Raw genomic sequence first — 23,060 nt, 5'->3', positions numbered from 1 at the left:
CCTTGTTAATGTTCCCACCTCTTCGCCTTTCATGCAAAGAACTAGAAGTTGGTTAAAATATCTCATGCACCATGCAATTTATTAACATTATATTGTAATATTAAATTGAAAAATATTAGAATGCACAGGTTGTGTAAATACATTCATTTAACTGATCTGTCTAAAAAAATCCACAATTCAACTAAAAACAAATTTTAAAGACCATACGAGTTGAAGGTTTTGCGAAAAGTTGGGTATAAATCGAAATCTTCACCTACACACTAACAATATGAAAGCTATGAAACACGTGAGAAAAAGAAGAGTGACTAGTGACGTATGACTAGCAGCAAAATTTAACTGAAATAATGGGTATGTGTTTCTTGATTTTGACTTAATCTCACATTGCTGACAATTATTTGAAAAAGAGGGTTTGAGGTTATAAATTAACCTATTATTTATATTTTAATTTATAATATCTTCTCTTACATTAATAAAAGTAGGTTATTTCAGTAGGTTATTTCAGCTGTATTTCTAATTTGTTTTTAGCATCACTTAATTAATTAAGTCATCAATCATTTAATACATATTGTGCCCACTAATAAGGTTAAAGTCTTTACTCTCAAATCACAAAATAAAAGATCTCTTTTTTTATATCTAAATTATATAAGACAAAAGAATAACCAATATTAGGAATAACTAATAACATATATGTGCCAATTAACAAATTCTTCACGTATTTTTTATGAAATTTATTTTGTGATGTTTCTTTGTGTTAACAACATCATATTTCGTTACAATATTTATCACAGTTTTTTGTTACTAATGTGAAAAAAAGTTGTCACAAGAAATTACTTTCTTGAGTGAGACATGAATAGAAACTATAATTAACGAAAAGAAAATTTTAATTTATTAATTGAATAGAATAGTTTATTCATACAATAATGATACAAATATATAGTAATACATGATATCTTATTAATGACAACTTCCTATGTCATATACTTAATATCATATTAATTAAAGTTTCATACATAAATCTTAAGTTTCTCAAGTGAGGATTGCACATCTATGTCATCCCCCCCATTTGCTTCTAATGATTCTTTATAGGTCATCCCATGGTATTTTTGTGGATGTTCTTCATCAACAAACTCTACGGCGGGGCTGATGAATTTGTCCAACTCAGGTCCATGAAGGGTGACCACTGATATTCTTGGCACCTTATTTTTGTTCACAATAACTCGATGGATGTGACTCTTGTACTTTCCATTGGTTAAGACCTAAGTCAAAGGATGAAAACAGTTAACAGAAGGTATAAACTTCTTCAAGTAACCAAATATGAATTAATCACAGGTAATTGAGTTAAAGTACCTCAAGATGATCACCAAGTTGGATGAGTATGGCATGATGGGGTATATAAACATTGATCCAGTTTCCTTGATGGGATAGGATTTGGAGACCACCATCTACATCTTGCACTAGGGTAACAACGAAGCCAGGGTCAGTGTGTTCAGGGATACCAATTACTCCCTTCGATCTAGAATTTGGTGGATATAGATTCATAGCCATTACATCAAACCCTGACTTCAGGTTCAACTCCTTTTCTATGTACTTTTCTTCAAACCCTAAGGTTGTGGACACTGCTCCTGCCAATCCTGCTACTATATTCCTCATTGCTTTGTGATATTCTTCTAAGATTTTTCTGATGAAAGAAATGTCCGAAAAAGATATGTAAAACATATACGGATGAAACATCACAATAATATAAAACAGTTACAGAGAAATACTATGAATACCTAATCCCTGATGGTTTAGAAGGAGCATGGAACTGGGGATGTGCGATAACTTTGAGATATTCCCTATTTTCTCCAGCAGACGAGTTTAGGTCCCATCGAATTTTGTCTGATGGACCACTTTTGCGGAAGACTTTTCTCTCATCTATGGTTTTTGGATCAAAGAAATCAGAAAATCCCTTTAGAATAGAGTCCAACACTTCATCTGGGATGGTGTGGTTTACCAGCTGCATGCATACGAAGCAATAATCATAAATATGTTGAAATACGTATGAAATATTTGAGGTGTGATGAGTTTGAAAGAAAGGATTCGTGCATGACATATATATTTGAAGTATAGAAGGGTGGTGAAAGTTTTTACATAGAAGAAGCCATATTCCTGACATGCTTGGCGAAGGTTTTCTAGGGCAAGAAATCGTTGAACAGGGTTATCAGAAAACAGTAGAGAGTAATCAACCGTGGGTATGTCATCATCCGAAGCAGAAAAAGGATCTGCGTTGTGATGACTCACCATTGTTACCTGAGAAGAAGTATTCAATTTAGGTTGAGAAGAGTGTGATTGGGTTATAGTTGATGTTATTTCAGCCATGAATGATGTAGTAAGAAAAGATTGAAAGCTTTTCTTATTACCCTTAACTAATATACCTCTCAATGCCTTTATGTTCTGTTTTTCTATGTCATATATATAAGGGGCCAACTGGTACATTAAGGTTAATTTATTATTATTATACAACCACTGACCATATCAAAGTGTTTTCTAATCCCTGTTGTATTATCACATATGTGTGAACAACCATTTAGTTATAGAAATATATAAAATTCTAATGTGTGGAACTAGCCCAAGAAAACATTTAATAATATTTTCTTACCGTATATCGCAAGTATTTTTCATATATATCCTATGTATCCTACATATATTCAAAGTATTCAAAAGATGTTACATTTTTTTTTCCAGCAAATAGCAATAGAAAAGACAAACTGATGTTAAGTATGTAATATAAAAGCAACCTTCACGATTAGCTCATGCATTTATGCCAATCAACATCGAAACTTAAATAGCCAAGACCAGTCTAAAGAACATCAAAAGTTTGTTAAAGAAATATAAAATAAACAATTTTTAAGTTCAGAAGCTCATAAATTGTACACGTTCTTTAATAATTAATAATGATTAGCATTTTTTTTCTGTTGATGGTTTCATTCTCCACACTTTATTATTTATTTATCTTCATTAATAATTTTGACTTTTTAAACCTGGAGATATCTCTTATTATTGCATCAACTTTATATATACTAGCGGGCCGCATTTTTTATTTTTGTTTTTTTAGTATTTTTTTTCAAAAACAATTTCTCTTAATAAAATTAAAATGAGAAGTTAAAGAGTATACAATTAAAGAGTAGATTAATAAAATAGTGGAGAGCGGTAATTAAAAGTTACATATGGCAAAGAGAATGAATGAATTTATTTATTTACATGAAAGTGAAAAGGAACAGAGAAAAGAAAGTGAGAAGTATGGTAAAAAAAAAAAAACGTGTTACGTGTAGTGGAGAGAGAAAGTGGGGAGTAGGTACCTATATATGAGAGAGAATGTGGGAAGTAGGATACGTGGGTTATGTGTAGTAGATAATCATAAAATCCTTTTCTTAAATCAATTTTAAAATTCTACCATTTTAATAAAAAAGAATATCAGTTTAAATAAAAAAAAGTAACGTAACAAATTTTCACTCTCCCACTAAAGTGGTCCACAAAATATTACAAATATTTTTAATTTTTTATTTAATAGAGGAGAAGATCTTTCTATCCACTCTCAGTTGAATAATAACAAATAAAATAAATTTTAAAATTATTTTATTAATTTTTGAAATTATAAAATGTTCAAATAACCAAAATAAATTAATACAATAAATTATTAAGTAAAGATAAAATGGAAAAAAAATTAAGAAAGGGGAATAAGAAATGACACAATAACCATAATACAATAATAAAATTAAATATTAATATAAGGATAAAATAGAAAAAAAAAATTAATAACAGTTAAGTGAGGAATCTTTATATATATATATATACTTTGCATGTTAAAATATATTAAAGAAAAGAAAGTAGAAAAGGCTTCCTATGTCACACTACAAGAAAAAGGTTGATTTATTATCTGGAATAATTGTCCGTTAAAAGTAGGATGCAAATAAGTTCGGCCAAACTCATACTACGTGGACGCAATGCATCAAGTTCATTTTAAGCGAATGCAAAATATTTTAAAAAATGCAATACATCGAGTCATATATGATGAAAGAAATAATATTTTTTAAAGTTTTGGATAGTATAGTGTCAGTTTTGGTCAATGTTTGGTCGAAAATATTTTTTATTTATTTCAACAAATACATCGACTTGGCTGACACATAATTATTATATGTAAATTTTTGTGTGTATGAACAGGTTAACCGTGTCGTCGGTTTGACCAATGTCGAGGGGTAAAAAGTATCTTTTGTTTATTTTTTTTATTGTAATATTTTAATATAATGTAAAATTTATTGATAAATATTGTTTAGGAAATAACATTTAATTTTTTTTATTGATGATAAAGTTAAGTTAATTAAATATAATTATAATGGTTTAATTGTTAAAGTGTGAAAAGTAAATTGACGTAGGATTATTTTTTTATATAATTAAATAAGAAGTTTCAATATTAAAATGATTTAAAAAAATATTTGAAAAGGTTAAGAAAGAAATTAGAAAATTGAAAAATAATAATTGAGTAAAGAAAATAGTAGGTAAAAGGAGGATTTAAAATAAGTAAGTGAGGAAAGAAAATTTGACAAAAAATTTGGAATATCATTAAAATTTAATAAACATGTTATAATAAGTATAAAATTTAAATAAATAATTATAACTTTGCAAATGTTATACAAAATGAACTTGTATAAAGTAAAAACGTGTCATCGGTTGACTGGAAAAAGTATTCCAACAATCCAATAAGTAATTTGTAGCCGCCTGCAACATACAAACAAGTCTGCATAACTCATTTTAAATAAAATATTAGAAAATTAAAATTTCTTTGAAAAGCAACTAGGGTTAATGCATTCAGATAATCACACAAAACATGATTATTTCAAACCTCTGGTCCTTCATTTGGTTCAACAAACGTAAAAGCACACCAGTCATTGGTACTGCCAAAGAATTTATCTGCCTGTTGATTTTTTTCTTGGCTTCTAACACAAACTCAACTGGGTTCAATTCATTGTTATCACTTAACATGGGAATTGGAACATGCATGAAGTGGAATCTGTTCCCCCAAGGTGCCTCAGAATCAGTTTGCATCTCCTTAGCTGATTTGTAAGCTCTAATTTTCCTAGTATTCAGCAGTGTACTTTCTGCTGTGCCTCATTTGTGATTCTTTGCCTTCATGTACAGTTGAATGCCAAGAAAATTACACCAACCAACACATCATCTACGTTCTGCATGTACAGAAAACAACTGGAAAAAAAGTCATTGATATTTTTCCAATTAAAAAAGAAAAAAGAACACTTAAGAAAATACAAAGTTCAGCAAATAAATTGCTACAATCTGTCCAACTACAACTTGTATTTTAGTTAAATTTTGTCTTTAACTACTACTTATATGCATATGTTTTTATTAATTCACAGTTTTAAACCAGTGGAAACAGCCTATTCAAATAATTCATTAACAAGATGAGAAATAGGCATATTCTCAACAGCCAAGGTCTCTCTATCTTTCTTCTTTCAATTTGTGAAACCTTTTTGAACTCTTGATTTTTTTTGTAGGTGCAACTTCTACACAAGAAAATGCAAGTTGGGAGGTTAATTTTCAATTCCAAATCCATATTCAGGTTCACACTATTACATTTATTATGTTTTTATTTATTTATTTAAAAAATGTTACATGTAGAAAATTCCACTTTTGAAGCATTGTATATACCTTGTAAGTGTATCTGCTTGTATGCAATGCTGCATAATTGTATCTGCTGAAACCACATAGCAAAATCTGAAACCATATAGACATATGCTAAGTCATAATGCAGAGTTGGAATTTGACATTATTATTGTAGGGTATAATTATACACATAGAATGGGTAAAATAATGAAAAATGAATTGAATAAAATAATGAAAAATGAATTGAATAGTATGACTGGGATGGCAGGTTATGATTAAGTGAAAGGAAATGTGCAAGGTGTGGAATAAGGAAGTTAGTTCACGTGTTTGTGTCTGAAAGTGAGTTGCTTAAAGAGACATGGAATGAGAGATAATAGGGATGGGAGAGAGAGAGAGAAAGAAGTGGATGGTTGAGTTTTAAATAAGAGATGATTAATCACCATGTATACCCATCATTTTCAAACACTTTATTAATATCCATGACTTTTCATTATATCATAATATTTATAAAATAATTTAAATTTCATTTAATATATATATTAATTATATGTGCATTCATGGTGGCGTCTCGTGAGGTGCGTTGCCTTTAAGGGGACTGTGTTTTTGTGTATATATAGGGTTTTTGTGTTCAAGTTGAACTTTGTTTCAATTATTATAGCAAAGAAAGTAACAATTTTTTATTAGTCATAAAATATATTAAATAAGGAGACACTGGCTGCATGTACAAAAAATATGTTAAACGAGGAATGTAGAAAAAAATATGTTAAATAAGGAAACACTGGGTTCATGTATAAATCATTAATTAAATGAGAAAAAAAAAACAGTTATACTTTATTTGTTAATAAGAGTTAAAATTCAATCAAAATATTTGGATTTGGATTCATAAAAAAAATCCAAATTGTTTTTTTAGAAAATATGGATTTAGATAAATTTGAAGTTGATTTTATTAAAAAAAAATGCATTTATGTGTATGCATATTGAGTTTTTAATGGTTTGGGATGTTTACAGGAAGCACCCTTGGCAACTCCAGAAAGATCCATCGTGGAGGTTGGGCCAAACGTTTCTTGCTTATCCAAAAAAGAAGAGGTTACATTGTTGATTAATTATAATATTCAGACTTTAGGTTTATCGTGTTTCCTTATCTTTCTTTTATAAACGTTAATTATGCTTTAAGATTCATTTGTTTGTTATCATCTTCTCTCACCAACACACATACTAGCTATTCCTCCGAGAATTCCACTTGCTACCTCCAAGTCAAGTTTTGTAACTTGTAATTGATTCATATTAAATTGGAAGAGAACAAGTATTTATATTCTTATTATTGTTCAAAGTTATTAATTATTTTTTTACTCTTATAATATATGATGATTTTTTATCTATTAGATTAAAGATGGTGGACAAAGAGCATACTAAATTTTCAAGATTTAGTAAAGAGTATATTAATGGTGTTGAGTTATTTTTAGATTTTGCATACACTAGTGGAAGAGCCCAAGGAAATGAGATTTTATGCCCTTGTTCTAAGTGTAGAAATCGTTGTTGGGCAAGAAGAGATGTGGTCTATGATCATTTAATAGCTATAGGCTTTTTAAAAGGATATAACATTTGGGTAAACCATGGGGAGGAAATATCATTGTTGCCTATTGTAAATTATGATAAAAATGATGATGACATGGAAGATGATATTAACGACTTATTGCATGATACATTTAGAAATGTGATAGAAGAAAATGGTGGAAACGATGGTCCTAACGAGGAAGCAAAAAAATTATACAATTTAATTAATGAGGCAAAACAAGAGTTATACCCTGGATGCCAAAGTTTCTCCACTCTTTCTTTCATATTTTGATTGTATCTTTTGAAATGTCTTCATGGGTGGAGCAATGCCTCATTTTCTGACCTATTACAATTATTGAAAGAAGTCATGTCGAATCTAAACATTCCTGAATGTTTTAATAAAACAAAGGTCATGATTAAATATTTAGGCCTTGATTATAAGAAGATTCATGCATGTCCAAATGATTGCATGTTATATTGGAAGGAGCATGTGAGACTGACAATTTTTGTGAAAAGTGTAAAGTTTTAATGCGGAAAGAATCTTGGGATGTAAATTTTGAGTTACAACAACAAAATCAGCAGAAAGTGCCTACAAAAATTTTGAGGCAATTTCCATTAATTCCTAGACTTCAAAGGCTATTTATGTGCTCAAACACTGCAGAGTCAATGAGGTGGCATGAAGAAGAGCGGTCAAAGAATGGTAAATTGAGACACCCAGCTGATGGTGAAGCTTGGAAAGACTTTGATAGACTCCATCCTATTTTTTCTTCTGAGACACAAAATGTAAGACTTGATCTAAAAAGTTATGGATTCAATCCATTTAGGACTATGAGTATATCACATACTATGAGTATATCACATAAATGATGCATGGAGACACTACAAGAGTTTTATCAAGAAAAGACACTTTTTAAAGTACTCCACATTGAAGGATCGTCTCAAACATTGTCCATTATTCATTTCTAAAGATCATTTCAAACAATTGTTAAAATATTGGAACACTAACACTATCAAGGTTAGATAATTTAAGAATTATCGTGTTTGAATTGAGTCCGGGGGTGTTCGACCCTCGGCAAATGTGTGAGATAGAATACTAATTATTAGAAAATCCTAACTATTCCAGAATATATAATGGATCGAGGTTGGATTAATTTTTTTCGTATAAGTGATGAGTACGAAAGGGGAGTAGAGGAATTTATACAATTTGCGCAGCGTAACGCGATTATTAGTGGTCATGATGGAGCAAAGATCAGGTGTCCGTGCGTTAACTGTTTGAATGGAAGGATACTGGATGTGAATATCATGAGGGAACACCTGCTATGTGATGGGTTTCTTCGATCTTATACAACTTGGACATGGCATGGTGAATTATTAAATTTACCACGTGTTTCCGTAACTGAAGAATATGTGGGTTCTACCATGGATGAAGCAGTACACGATGATGGAGATGATGATCGATTGGAGGACATGATTCGTGATGTGGGAGCTGAGTGTTTTGCAAAAGCGCATGGATATGGAAGTATGTCAAAAGATGCAGAGACTCCTTTGTATCCTGGATCAACTAACTTCACACGGTTGTCGGCGGTGTTAAGATTGATGAATTTGAAGGCAATAAACGAATGAACTGATAAAAGCTTCACGAAATTGCTCCAGCTGTTGAAGGATATGCTTCCAGAGGGAAATAGTCTACCTAATCGTAATTACGAGGCCAAAAAGATTCTTTGTCCAATGGGTATGGAGTACAAAAAGATACATGCATGTCCTAATGATTGTATATTATACCGGAAAGATTTTGAATTGTTGAAAAGTTGTCTGAGGTGTGGGTTATCACGTTATAAGTTGAAACAAAAAGATGATGATTCTATTGATGAAATGGAAAAGCATGGACCCCCAATGAAGGTTATGTGGTATCTTCCCATCATTCCAAGGATGAAGCGTTTGTTTGCAAACCCAAACGATGCTAAGAATCTTAGATGGCATGCAAATGAGAGGAAATGCGATGGCATGTACCTAAAAACTAATTTATGTCAACTTTGCAATGCAGTTATTCACAGAAGAAACACCAATGAATGAGGAAGGCATTTCATATGTTAGAGATTCTTGGTCCACATATTTCATAAATTTTTATAACTCTAGCATAGGTAAAAAATAGTGGTTTTATTATATGTAATTTGATTACTTGTAAATGTACATTTTGATGATCTCAATTGATTACTATATTTCTGTATTTGTCTGGCTGGGTTTGATCATTATGCAGGTTATTAATTTATATGGTTTATGCACAATACAAATTGCACTTTTAAAAAAAACACTATTTACAAATGCGGTCATTTACCAAAACCGCATTTGTAAATGTGAATTCCCTATTTACAAATGCGGTCATTTACCAAGACCGCATTTGTAAATGTGATTTATGAATGCGGTTTTTACCAAGACCGCATTCGTAAATCCTAAACCCCTAACCCTCCTCCCTCATTCAGAATAATATAAAAATGCGGTTATTTTAAGTAACCGCATTTGTAAATCTAATTTATAAATGCGGTTCTATGACCGCATTTGTATATGTCCGATTTACGAATGCATGCTGATCAAATGCGGTTCTATGACCGCATTTGTAAATGTAAAATAGCCACATTTATTTTACATTTCTGTACTAGTGTTATAAGCTTCCAAGCTCTCCCAAAGCTTGTCATGACTATGTGGCTTGCTGTTGGACAGTTTTGACTCCTTCTTTGCCTCTCCAATTAGGGTTTTGACTCACCTTAACTTCCAATTGGGTCTTGGACTCTCTAAACTAAGGCCTATTCAAACCCAAATTGGGTCCACTTGTGTATCTATTCTTTTATTACAACAATAAAATCCTATTCCTATACTACTCTTTTCTATGTACATTTTACAAAGCTAAAAAAGAAGAAAAAGACACTTCAAATAGGACGCTCCCCTCCAATACGACTCCACTTGTTCAGTCTTCTCCGTCTAAGTTGTAATGGTTGGATGGTCCTCCATCATGATGTGTGAAGAGTTGTCAAACAAGTTGTAATGGTGTTGATACACTTAAGGATTATAGACCTATTACAATGGAAAATTTTAGATTAAAAATAATTACTAAAATTCTTGTTGATAAACTTAATTTGATTATTGGCCATATTATTTTTGTTTACAGAATGGCTTTCTCATAGGAAATCATATTAAGAACTATGTATGCTTTGAAGTCAAAAGCTTGTGGATGTAATGCTGTGATTAAAATTGATATTACAAAGGTGTTTCATACTCTAAATTGGGGTTTCTTGCTGAAAGTCTTACAGTAACTTGACTTTTATATGAATTTCTACTCTTGGTTTCTCTTTATTCACCATTGACTTTTCTTTCCATACGTGTTAATGATGGGCTTGTAGGTTTCTTTAAACGTCAGAGCAATCAAATTAAAATGATTTCAATATAGACCGTCTAACCAATGCTAGACCATTTAACACCAAAAATATGATAATATAGACAATGTCAGAAGATCCCAAGTTGTCTCCCAACAAATCCAATTGTGAATTCAGTTAATCAGTGTTCAAAACTTATCTCCAAGCAAAATGTTAGAAATAACAATAAAGATCAAAGGGTGGTTGAGATTGTTATATAGAAATTTAGATAGATGATTATAAAATAGTAAAGAAAGCAGGTTGACTGATAAGTTTATTCAACAATGAATTCTTCAATGATTATCTTAAGATTTTCACTCTTTTAATTCTCACACAGATGTCAGACTTAATCATACAAACGTTAATCAAATTCAATAGAATCTTATCAGAAAAACAAGTGTCTACTGGTGTATTCAATATCTTACTAGTCTCACATATATGCACTTTTATCCCTTGAACTAAGCAAATAAGAGATTGATTAGAACTAAACGAACTAACCAATAATTCTAATTAAAGAAGAGAATTGAATTTTTAATAACCTTTCAAAAACAATTCCTTAAAAAAAAACTAGAATTCAAAAAATCAGACCTTTTAACACAAACTACTACAAAAAAAATTAAGAATAAAACTTTATTAAACATAAACATTAGAATTTATTGTGAAATCACAAAAGAATCAACCCAAATGAGTTTAGCTTTTCATGTGGAGGCAAAATGAAAGTAAAGGAAAAATAAATCTAGGTCTAAGAGCATTAAACTCAACGCAAACATGATGAAAAGCGCTATCCAGTTTTTTCCTTAAAAATTACTTTTATAATATTATTTACTTTACACAAAATGGAATTCAAAATCCATCTCAGAATATTGTTTTACAATTATCATATGTTTCTTTTTCCTTTTACAAATTATCAAGTAAATATTTTTCTTTCCAATTATTTTTTTATCTCGTTATGGTTTCTCTTTCAAATATTTTTTTAGACTCAATTCAGATTTACACATTCATTAGTTGCACAAAAACATATGATATTATAAGAGAATAATCTCATTGAAAATAAACCGAAGAGATAGAGAATAATTATATGTTTATGTTTTGTGTATTTTTTTTCTTAAAGTTACGCATAATATAATTTCCTAAAAAAGAAGAAATTTTTTTTTCTCAAATATTTAAAAAAGGTAATGTAAATATTATATGAATTTTTGTTCATCTTTTTGAAAAATATTAATTTTCAGATTTTTTTCCAAAAAAAGACAACGTATGAATTTCGATCTCGTGAGACCGAATTAAAATTATTAGTAAACTATTTTAATATTTAATACAATATGTATTAATAATTTCTTCATTTTATTTGTTACTTAATTATTTCAACTATTTTTTTTATAAAAACTTTTATGATGTTACTTGACATCTCAGCTAGGCTGACACCTCAAGTAACAACAATCATTTGTCGTCACATGAAAAAAAAAAGTATTATTAAAAAAAAATACAAAAATATTGGGGGACTAGACCAAAACTCATATGGTAACAAAAACGATACATATGTAGACTATATCTATTAATAAACAATTATAAGAACAGACTAGATGGAAGTTTATTATATCAATGAAAGGATTATCTATGAATAAATCTTAAATTAGTCAGCTTATCAGCACACGCATCCCTTCACACAAAATATGAGTAACCCTAAACCTGATTTTTCTAACGTAATTAAGACAAGTATTTCATTGATTACGAAACATCCAAGGAACATTTGTCCTAACAGTAAACGCAACACAAATCAAGGCAGAGTCACATTACACTCAGACATTAGTAAGACTTAACTTTTGAACTTTCTCCAAAGCATATATAACTCTATAAAATTCAAAAAATTTAAATAAATTTATTAATTAAAATAGTAACAATTTCAATTAATATAATCACTAACTTAACTAACACCATTTAAGAAAGCAATTAACTTAAATTATTAAATAAGGTACATTCTTATCCATATGTTATCTGACATGTTAAAAAAAACTAATAAATTTTATATTTTTATTACAGGTAATGATACACTAATAACTCATTACAATCATAATATTATTATTTTTAATATTTTTTTTTATATAATTCAATTACAAATTTATTTTTTATTATATATGTTTATTTTAAAATTTATCACATAAAAAATTATACAACTCCAAAACTTATGAAAACATCATTTTCGTTTTATTATTATAAACGTGTCCTCATTTGATGAAGTTTGAATTTTGATGTTTGAAAGTTGTGACCTCAAACACGTTACCCGATGTATTGGATACACGTAAACCATTCTTACAGACTTCCCAAAACTCACAAGATATCCATTATCCATGTACCACATATACTTTTCAAGATAATGACGCTTTATTGAGAAAAACAATGTATATTATCACTTCCTACTACTTCATTTCATACAAAATTATCTATAGTTATTAAATACATATCTTAAATTAAAATTAAAGTTTTATTAATAAGTAAATTTAAATTTAATTTATCTTCATAAACAAATAAAACTCATACATATCTTAAATTAAAATTAAAGTTTTATTAATAAGTAAATTTAAATTTAATTTATCTTCATAAACAAATAAAACTCATCACATTCCTTTAAGAATATATATTTTATAGATATGAGACTAGATATTTATTAATGATTTTATAACAATCTTAAATATGTTTTATAAAGTTAATAAGATAAATTCTGATATTATATTAAAAATTAAATTTAAGCGTAACTTATTTCTATAAAATTTTGTAAAATAAAAATTTTCCCCTCTTAGATAAGATGTTAGCTAGTTTTATTCTAATCAATATAAAATCTTTAAGAAGTTTAATCTCGATAATTTAATATTTTAGTACAAACTTTTCATCAACATATACTCTTGCACGGTTGAAGTCAAATATGCAGATGAAAAAAAAATAGAAATAGTTGGTTTATTTAGTAAAAAATTAGTTTTGAGCATATAAAGATCTATAGTTGCTTTTTTTTTTTCTTTATTGTAAATTTATTTATTTGTCTCTCTTTTGTTATTTTATATATATTTTCCAAATAAATACATTCAACTTCTATTTCATTCTTCACATATTCTTACCATATTTTTCATCTACTCTGAGCCAAACAAATAGTAAAATATTGAGAGATTAGGTAGTTTAATAAAGAAAATAAATTTTTGTATTTTTTTTCATTTTTAATCTAATAAATAAACTATTTTTAAATTATTGAATTAAAATAATATAAAAATATATAAAATAATATCTACTTTAGTTAATATAGTATCTAATTATTATTTTTATCTAAAATTAGGTTTGTCTAGTAATTTTCTTTTAGTGAATTATACGTGGGTTTATTTGTCACCTTTTTTTAAACACTTCTAGCATGTGTGTAAACAATTTTATGTTTTTTATAGGTATAATTACCTTTTTGGTCCTTATATTTGGGATCAATATTCAACTTAATATAGTGGTTTTTAAAAAAATCCATTTGATCCCAAGGTTTTTTAAAATGTTCAATATAGTCCCTTTCGTTAAGTTTCCACCAACGTTAACTATTAATGACGTGACACACACAATGACATTGGTTTGCACACGTGGATTAAACAAAATTTTAGGGTTTGAGCTGAACGAAATTGGCGAAAGAAGATTGAGAGGGAGGAAGGCGAGGGCGGGGGTGGCAAAGGAGGTGGAGGTGACAGAGGAGGCGGAGGCGACAGAGGAGACGAAGCCGTATCTCGCATCTAAAGCCATAACTTGGGAGTAGGAATGATAGATCCATTTTTTTCCCAACATTATGAACTCTTCTTCATTAGTTCATCGATCATCATCTAATCCCAATAGCAAAAACAAAATTATTGAACTTTGTCGTATATTGTTTAACTTTGCGCATCTAGTAATTTGTCATAGGGAAACACAAGTTGTTGTCAAAGACTTGGAGAATAGAACACTAGTATCAAGTTCAACATGCTAACAAAAAATTGGGTAGATGATTAGTCAAGACACCACATAATTGTTTTCCATAATTAGGTGTAGGACTTTAAAAAAAATGATTAAGAAATAGAATATAAAAAATGTTGGGCAGTTTTGTGTTACTCTCTACTCTAACCCTTCCCATCAACACATAATCATGTTCTTGGTATATTTATGTTTACATAATCATAGTAAAGTATATGAAAACACCATGACAGATTTAAAATCGTAGAATGTTTTGTTTGCTGTTAAATTATAATTTTATCTTGTCTAGATAAATGTATCTTTTTGTGAAGATACTTACCACGAAACTGATAGATTAGAAAAAGTGACAAGAAAATAGAAAATGACCCAACAGGGTTCTGTTCCAATAGAGTCCACCACGTCCATAACATCACAATATTCTCTTCTTTATGGTGAGAGAATAGAAACAAGAGACCAACCACATCCACATTCACTCCACACCCTTCTCACCTCTTTCTCTTCGGAATTCAATGTGTTAAACGCTCGTAAAACTCACTATGACACTCACACTACCTGATGGCAAATTTCATGAACGTCTTCTTGAATCATGTAAGAAAATGGTGCGGAAGCTATAGAGGTGTGTGTGCAAGATCCTCCTAAGAGTGATGTTGATCTTGAAGGTGCATGATAGGTATGAACATAGGGAGGTTCGGCCAGCCCAAGGAAAGGTGAAAGATGTGAAGTTTAGAGCCTAGAGTTCTAGGGAGAAGCAAAGCTTGGCACAAAATGGCAGCATAACTTTACTCACAATAAACTTGAAAATACAAGGTGTAGGCTCCTCCTTTTATAGGCTAAGGAGGACCATAATGCAACCCTAATGCTAGCCAAATGAAATGTAAATGTGAAGCACATGGGTGCACATGGCACATGGGTGCACAAATGAGCACATGGGGAGGGGTGTGTCTAGTTTTTATGCTCACCCCCTCCATGGGCTTTCTAGACCGGCCTTGGTAAATTTAGAGGTTTTTTTAGAAACTCTAAGTTTACCTAGGTTGGTGTTTTAGGTGCCAAAATTAATTCTAAGAAAATTACAAATAAAGTTCCTATGCTAATTTTGACAAGAAATTAAAGTCTACTCTACACTAGAGTTTATGGCATTTGAACATGTAAAAGAATGTCTTCTTGGATCCTCTTGGCCATAACTCTATGGTTGGCCCAAATCTACCCTTTGGTGGGCTTGCATGTGGGCTTGTGCTTGGACCTCTTCCATCACTACCTCCTCCAAAATCGTCATTCTTAAAGGCTCTTTTATTCGTCCTCACTTCCTCACTTTCTTCCCCTCCTACCTTCACATAAAAGACGTTCTGTCAACGCTTCCTAGTCGGTGCCCCTCCCTTGGCTCCACCACCACAGTCGTCGTCATTATTGCCTCCGCCTCCACCTCCCTCAATCTTCTTTTCCCAATTTACAAACCTTAAAATTTTGTTAAACCAATGTCACTGTGTGCGTCACATCACCAACAGTTAACTTCATTGGTGGAAACTTAACAGAAGAGACCAAATTGAATTTTTTTAAAAAAACTTTGGGATCAAATTATTTTTTTTAAATCATTATATTAAATTGAATATTGACCCCAAATATAGCGACTAAAAAAATAATTATACATTTGTTATAACACCTTCAATTCTATATGATATCTTCATCAATCAATAATATATAAATATTTTTTTCTTTAATACATGTGACATATATCTCCTTTCTCAATACTTATTTTTCCTTAAACATTTTATAATATTCTTTAAGTAATGAATATATACTTATTTTAAAATATATATTATAAGTATAATTTTATTTTTGAAACCTTCAAAATATTAATTTTACATCGATTTTGTAACATTCATTACTAACAACAATTATTTCCTTCGAACATAAAAGTTTATCATAAAAAACTTTTATTTTCAACCCAAATCAATTTATATATATATATATATATATATATTAATATTCAAAATTTATCAATCACAATTTATTAGCTATCTACTTACTTATTAATTCATTTATTTTGATCACTTAACCCTTTTTCTTTTCTCTTAATTCTATGGACAATTTTTACTAATAACAATAACAATCGACTTCTTAATAAGAAAATAAATTTAATTCACCTTCTTAAGATAATTATAAGATTTCTATTTCTAGATGATGAAATAAAATATTCCGTATATAAAAGTGAAGTAATTTGATGGAAAAAAAATTCATAAATAAATTTTGTACGTTATTTTATACATTATTGCTACAAAATTTTACCTACAAATATTATTAATGAATAAATTCATAAATTATTACATACAAATCTATATTTGTAGCTAATTACATTATTATTAATTTTATTAATCATTAGTATTATTTTAAATATTATTAATAATAATAAAAATATTATTATTAACATTATTATAAATATAATTAATATTTTTATTATTATTAATGTTATTATTATAAATATTATTAATAATAAAAATAATGATATTATTATTAATAATTATTAATATTACTATTAATTTTATTATTAATTTGAATACTATTAATATTATTATTATTATTATTAATACCAAAATGAAGATAATACTAATATTATTATTAATAATATTATTGTTAATTTTATTAATATTGTTAATTATTATTAAAAAAATATATTATTATTAATATGAGTATTAATATTAGTCCTATTAATAGTAATAGTATTACTATTTTTTATTAATATTATTAAAGTTATTATTAATATTTACTACTTATATTATTATTTTTATTAATATTAATAATATTTTTCCTAATAATAATAATAACAAAAATAATAATAATAATAAGAAGAAGAAGAAGAAGAAGAATTATTATTATAATGGTAAAAAAAAAATATTTGGGATAACTATGTACTTGAGAGACCTATGTTCAATTCCCCTTGCAACAAAATTTTAATAGGAATATTAAGGTTAATAATAATAATAATAATAATAATAATAAGATTAATAATAAAAGTATGTAGTTAATATGAAAAAATTAGTAGACAATTTACCTATGTCCAATTTACCTTCAAATTTTGGTTCGGTAGGTAATCCATAAGCATTGCTCTTTTACCTTATAGTTTTTCTTTGTGACATATAGATATGTGCTATAGGTAATTACAATTTTTTTTAGTGAGAAAATGATTTCCATGGCTTGTCCTAAAGTGAGAATTTTTCCTAATTATTGTTATTTATGTTGATGACATCTTTGTCTTTTGGAGGGCTAACAAAAAGTCTTTATCTACACTTATAAGTCTTTATCTGCACTTATGGAGCTTCTTTTGGACAATGGATAAATGGTTCTAAAAGCTTGTTTTTCATTGCAAATAATTTTCATACCGTTTATGGTCGTATTAAAAATATTTTAGGATGAAACAAAGGATCTATTCCTTTTAATTATCTTGGTGTTTGTAAAACCTTTTTATAATTTAGAACTAGGTTTTGATTTCTTTCCCAATTTTTTTTACTGTGACTATTCATTTAAAAATAAAATAAAATAAGTTACCATCATCTATCTATGTATAAAATTTCACAAAATATGAAAACATCAGCCAATATTATTAAATTAAGTTTGCAATCAATAAAAGTTAAAGTAAGAAATATTAAACTAAGCTACTAAAGTTAACTTACTAAATTTAACTACTTAAACTAAATCAATACTGAAATTAAAGTTAAACAAAATGATAAAATCAGTTTTTTTTCATTGTGCATGAGAAGTATCAATCTCCTCTTATGATTTTGTCCAACTCTGTGCCAAAATTATCATTTTGAATTTGATTTGAATGTTCATCTGCTGATGTTGCTACTCTAGATGGTCCAACTCTCATTTCTGGTGTATCTTCAGCTCAAGTCCCAACTCCAAACGCTCCTGCCTCCCTGAAAAAATGTTCATGTGCCCAGGCCAAGATAAATAATCATTAAATTCAGTTGGTGTCATCCACGAATTATTTTGAGCTTGAGCAAAACCATGGTAGAGGCCTTGTTGGATCTTTGAGTTTGTAGCAATTTGGGAATGAAACCATAGAATGAAGAATTGCTTGAATAGAAATGGCATCGAGAATGGCTATGGAGATGGAAGTATTTACCTTGGTAATGGAAGTTTAGATGAAATACTTGAATGAAAATGAAAGCTTTGGACGAGAAGTTTTAAAACTAGAGAGCAATGCAAATGAAAATAAGGCGCACTGATTTTGAATGGAATTTTGAAATGGTAAAGTTTGAGTTTTTTTTTAGCTAAAATTTGGTCGAGAGCATCACATTCTTTCTAACTCAGGTTAGGTCATTTTAGCTCAGGCTAGAATTTGGTCGAGAGCAATACATTTTTCTAGCTCAGGCTAGAATTTGGCCGAGAGCAACACATTTTTATAGCTCAGACTAGGTCATTTTAGCTCAGGCTAGAATTGTTGAACAACATTTCTTTATTTTTCTACATATCTAGCTTAGGCTATAAGAACATAACTTAAACTAAAATTACCCTGCAATGAAATTTTCTTTAAAACTTTCATATGTCTTTGTCGATAGTTTTAAACCTTTTTAAGCTTTCTTTCATCCATTCATTTCACCTAACATTTAAAACCTACATGACCATTTAAAATATCAAACTGGTTTTAAGGACATCATATACTAAATCAAAAGAACAATTAAAGACACTTCAAAATAAAACATTGGGTTGCCTCCCAGCAAACACTCAGTTAACGTCATATAGCTTGACACCTGATTCAATTAAGGTTCATTCAGGTGGAATATAGTTGTGTACCTTTCAACTTCACCACCAAAATAATGTTTCACTCTTTGTCCATTGACCACCCAACTTCTTTTTTAGGCAGGATCTTCCAATTCCACTGCTCTATATGGTTTTACTTGCTTAACTTGGAATGGTCCGAACAACTTTGATTTGAGTTTTCTAGGGAAAAGCCTCAACCTATAACTAAATAACAACACCAATTGCATTGGGTCAAAAGTTCTTTTCAAAAAGTTTCTATCATGATAAAATGTGACTCGATCCTTATAAAGTTTCAAAGATTGGTAAGAATTGAATCTCATTTATTAAAGTTCATGAAATTTTACTTTTCTTTTCTCTCCAGCAGCCTTAGGATCAAAGTTTAAGAACTTGATTGCCCAGTATGCTTTGTGTTCCAAATCCACCGGAAGAGGACATGCCTTACCATATATCAATTAGAATGGAGACAAAGCTTTAGGTGTTTTAAATGTTGTTCTATAAGCCTAGAAAGCTTCATCAAGCTTGTTAGACCAATCCTTTCTGGAAGAAATAGTATCCAAAATCTTCTTAATTTCCCTGTTAGAAACCTCTGCTTGACCATTAGTTTGAGGATGGTAGGTTGTTGCTACTTTATGTCTAACTCCATAGTGTTCTAAAACCTTTTGAAGATGAGCATTACAAAAGTGTGAACCTCCATCACTTATCAGAACTCTAGGAGTACCAAACCTGGTAAATATATTTCTCTTGAGAAATTTGATCACAATTTTGGCATCAACTTTCTGAGTTGCAGCTGTTTCCACCCATCTGGCGACATACTCGATTGCCACTAAGATATACTCATTTGAGAATGATCATGACAGTGGTCCTATAAAATCAATTCCCCAGCAATCAAATACTTCAACCTGTTGAATGTTCTGTAATGTTATTTCATGCCTTCTGGTAATAACTCCAGTTCTTTTGAAACTATCACACTTATGAACATGTTCATGTGCATCTTTGAACAGAGTTGGCCAATAAAATCCAGATTGTAACATTTTTTTCTACAGTCCTTTTCTCCATTGAAATAACCTCCACATGGTGAATTGTGACAATGCCATAAAAACTTTTTAGCTTCATCTCTTGTAACACATCTCATTATCAAATTATCTGCACCAACTTTGAATAGATAAGGATCATACCATCCAAAATCTTCACGAACTACTCATGCAGCTATAAAATTTGCCATATCTGCAAACCATGGTGTAAGAATTGATGGCTTAAACAAGAGGGGGGATGAATTGTTTATGAAAGATTTTCGCAAAGACTTGATTAAGAATGAATCTTTATCAAACAATCACAGATAAGCAATTAAGGAAAGCAATTAAACAATGATACAAAAACTGATTTTTAGAATTTTAATGAGTTAAAATCACGATTTAACCGGTTGTTTATATCAGCAGCTAAAACAAAATAAAATCAAACAGTTGTAAGGTGATAGAGATAGAGAGATTTACACAACAGGAGTTATACTGATTCACTCACTCTTGAGCTACATCCAGTTCTCAGAACAACCTTTGAGTTTCACTAGCAATCAAATCCAGATTACAACAACACACCACAAAGAGGTGACCTTGAAATACCACAAAATCCATTGACCCTCTTTGCAACACCAAACACCTCAAGACATAACACTCTCTGTCTTTACAGGATTTCAAACACAATTCCAGATAAAGGAAATACAATTACAAGTATCTAGACAAGGATAGAAAACACCTGAATTTGCACAAAACAGGAAACCCTATGATCAGATCTTGTTACGAAAGCAAAGCTTGAACAACAATCTTGCAACTTTGAAAAACTTCTTTCAAAAACTAATCTCTCTCTTTGATCTTAAATCTGTATCAAAACTTGTTGTATTTTTTTGTATTATGTTTTTCTTTGAAAGAAGGGTTATATTTATAGCACTTGAAATCTAGCCGTTTAAGGCAGTTTTAATCAGCTAAAGCCGTTTTGCTCACATCAAAACAGTTAAAACATGTTTTCAAAAAACTGTTATGAAAACACACATTTAACCGTTTGAAATCACGATTTAACCGGTTGAATGGGTCAAAGAGTTGCATAACCAATTCAAAAGACAATTTCAAAACCTTTAAGCCATTTAAGTGACAAACAACCGATTATATCGATAATTCAATCGGTTGTTTTTCCTTTGCTTGGAAAAATACTTTGTTTCTTTAAAATTGATTGGTCAAGCTTTGTGCAAGGATTAAAAACTGATCTTTTACAAAGATTCTAAACAATCTAATCTAAACCCAAACCAAAAAGCAGCACAACTTCAAGTTTCCTGTGGATTTGAAACATCAAACCTCCCATGTTCAACACATGGCCTTTCTTGAATTGTAAAGTGTTTTTCATCAGGAAACTCATCTATTACTCCTGATTCAAGTGCAGCTACTTCCTCCTTCTGTTGTTAGAGATTTGTTGAGAATGACTGGTTTCTCCTCATTTTCTACCAAAAATACATATTTCAAATAGGCTGGTAGTTGTTTCAATTCTAGCTTCTGAGGTTGAGAAATTTCTTCTTTGATCAGATCTTGTTTTTGACTAGCATCATAAAGAATCTCTTTAGACTTATCTAATTCTTTCACACAGTCTTGTATTTCTTTTCTTTCCCCTTCATCTACGCCTTCAATACTACCCATGGTAGCTTTCATTAAAGGTTCAACCGTCAAACATTTTTTCTGAGTTTCAAAACAAATATCATCAATCACGTCCACTCTGAAACACTTTTTCTGATAATTTGAATACTTCATTGCTTCAAAAATAGTAAATCTTACTTCTTCATCTTGAACACAAACCGTCAATTTTCCTTTGTCTACATCAATTATAACTTTGACAGTTTTCATGAATGGTCTTCCCAATATTAAAGGTACTTCAGCATCTTCTTTAATATCTATAACAACAAAATCTACTGGGAATACAAATTTATCTACCTTTACCAATAGATCTTCAACTATTCTATGTGGATATTTGTTTGATCTATCAACCAACTACAAAGTCATTTTTGTTGGTCTCACTTCTACATCTCCAATTTTCTTCAACATTGATAAAGGCTTCAAATTAATACTAGCTCCAAGATCTAATAATTTCCTTCCCAACAGTGAGATTTCCTCTGGTAACTGGCAAAGTGAAACTCCCAAAGATCTCTAAATTTTTGTGGTAATGATTTTTGAATTATAGCACTGCATTCAACTTCCAATTCAACTATCTCCTGGCCATTGGATTTTCTTTTCTTTGTCAATAATTCCTTCATGAATTTAGCATATGTAGCCATCTGCCCTAAAGCTTCAGTAAACAAAATGTTAATTTGCAATCTTTTGAGGATATCCATAAATCTTGAAAATTGTCTTTCTTTGTATTTCTTTGTAGGAGCATGTGGATAAGGTACATCTTTTATACGAACATTCTTATCTTGTTTTTCACTTTTTTTATTTTTTCTATTTTCTCTCCAATATCTACAACATCTTCCTTACTCCTTCTTTCTCCTCCCTCACATTCAATCTATTCTTTTTCAATCTCTTTCTCTTTTAAAACCTCCTCCTCAACAACTAAATTATGCCCAATTCCTTTTCCTATAACTTTCCCACTTCTGGTAGTGATAGACTTGCAATGCTCCTTGAGATTGGTTTGTGTATTGGTTGAAAATTGACTTCCTTGATTATCAGCTAACTATTTAGCCAACTACCC

At 29.7% G+C, this 23,060-nt stretch overlaps 1 protein-coding gene across 1 annotated transcript; it reads right to left on the bottom strand.

The window, feature by feature from the left end:
• Positions 1-863: 863 nt before the first annotated feature.
• On the bottom strand, positions 864-2,439 carry LOC137815432 (2-oxoglutarate-dependent dioxygenase 19-like). The gene is made up of 4 exons (XM_068618564.1): positions 2,131-2,439; positions 1,773-1,996; positions 1,348-1,678; positions 864-1,256 (listed from the first exon to the last, which is right to left on the bottom strand). Exons 1-4 carry the CDS (start codon positions 2,356-2,358, stop codon positions 1,005-1,007), a joined length of 1,035 nt encoding a protein of 344 aa, XP_068474665.1. The 5' UTR covers positions 2,359-2,439; the 3' UTR covers positions 864-1,004.
• Positions 2,440-23,060: the final 20,621 nt, after the last annotated feature.

The sequence above is a fragment of the Phaseolus vulgaris genome, chromosome 1, assembly GCF_000499845.2.
Source record: "Phaseolus vulgaris cultivar G19833 chromosome 1, P. vulgaris v2.0, whole genome shotgun sequence".
In the NCBI taxonomy this organism is placed as follows: domain Eukaryota; kingdom Viridiplantae; phylum Streptophyta; class Magnoliopsida; order Fabales; family Fabaceae; genus Phaseolus; species Phaseolus vulgaris.
This window is presented reverse-complemented; position numbering and strand designations above follow the sequence as displayed.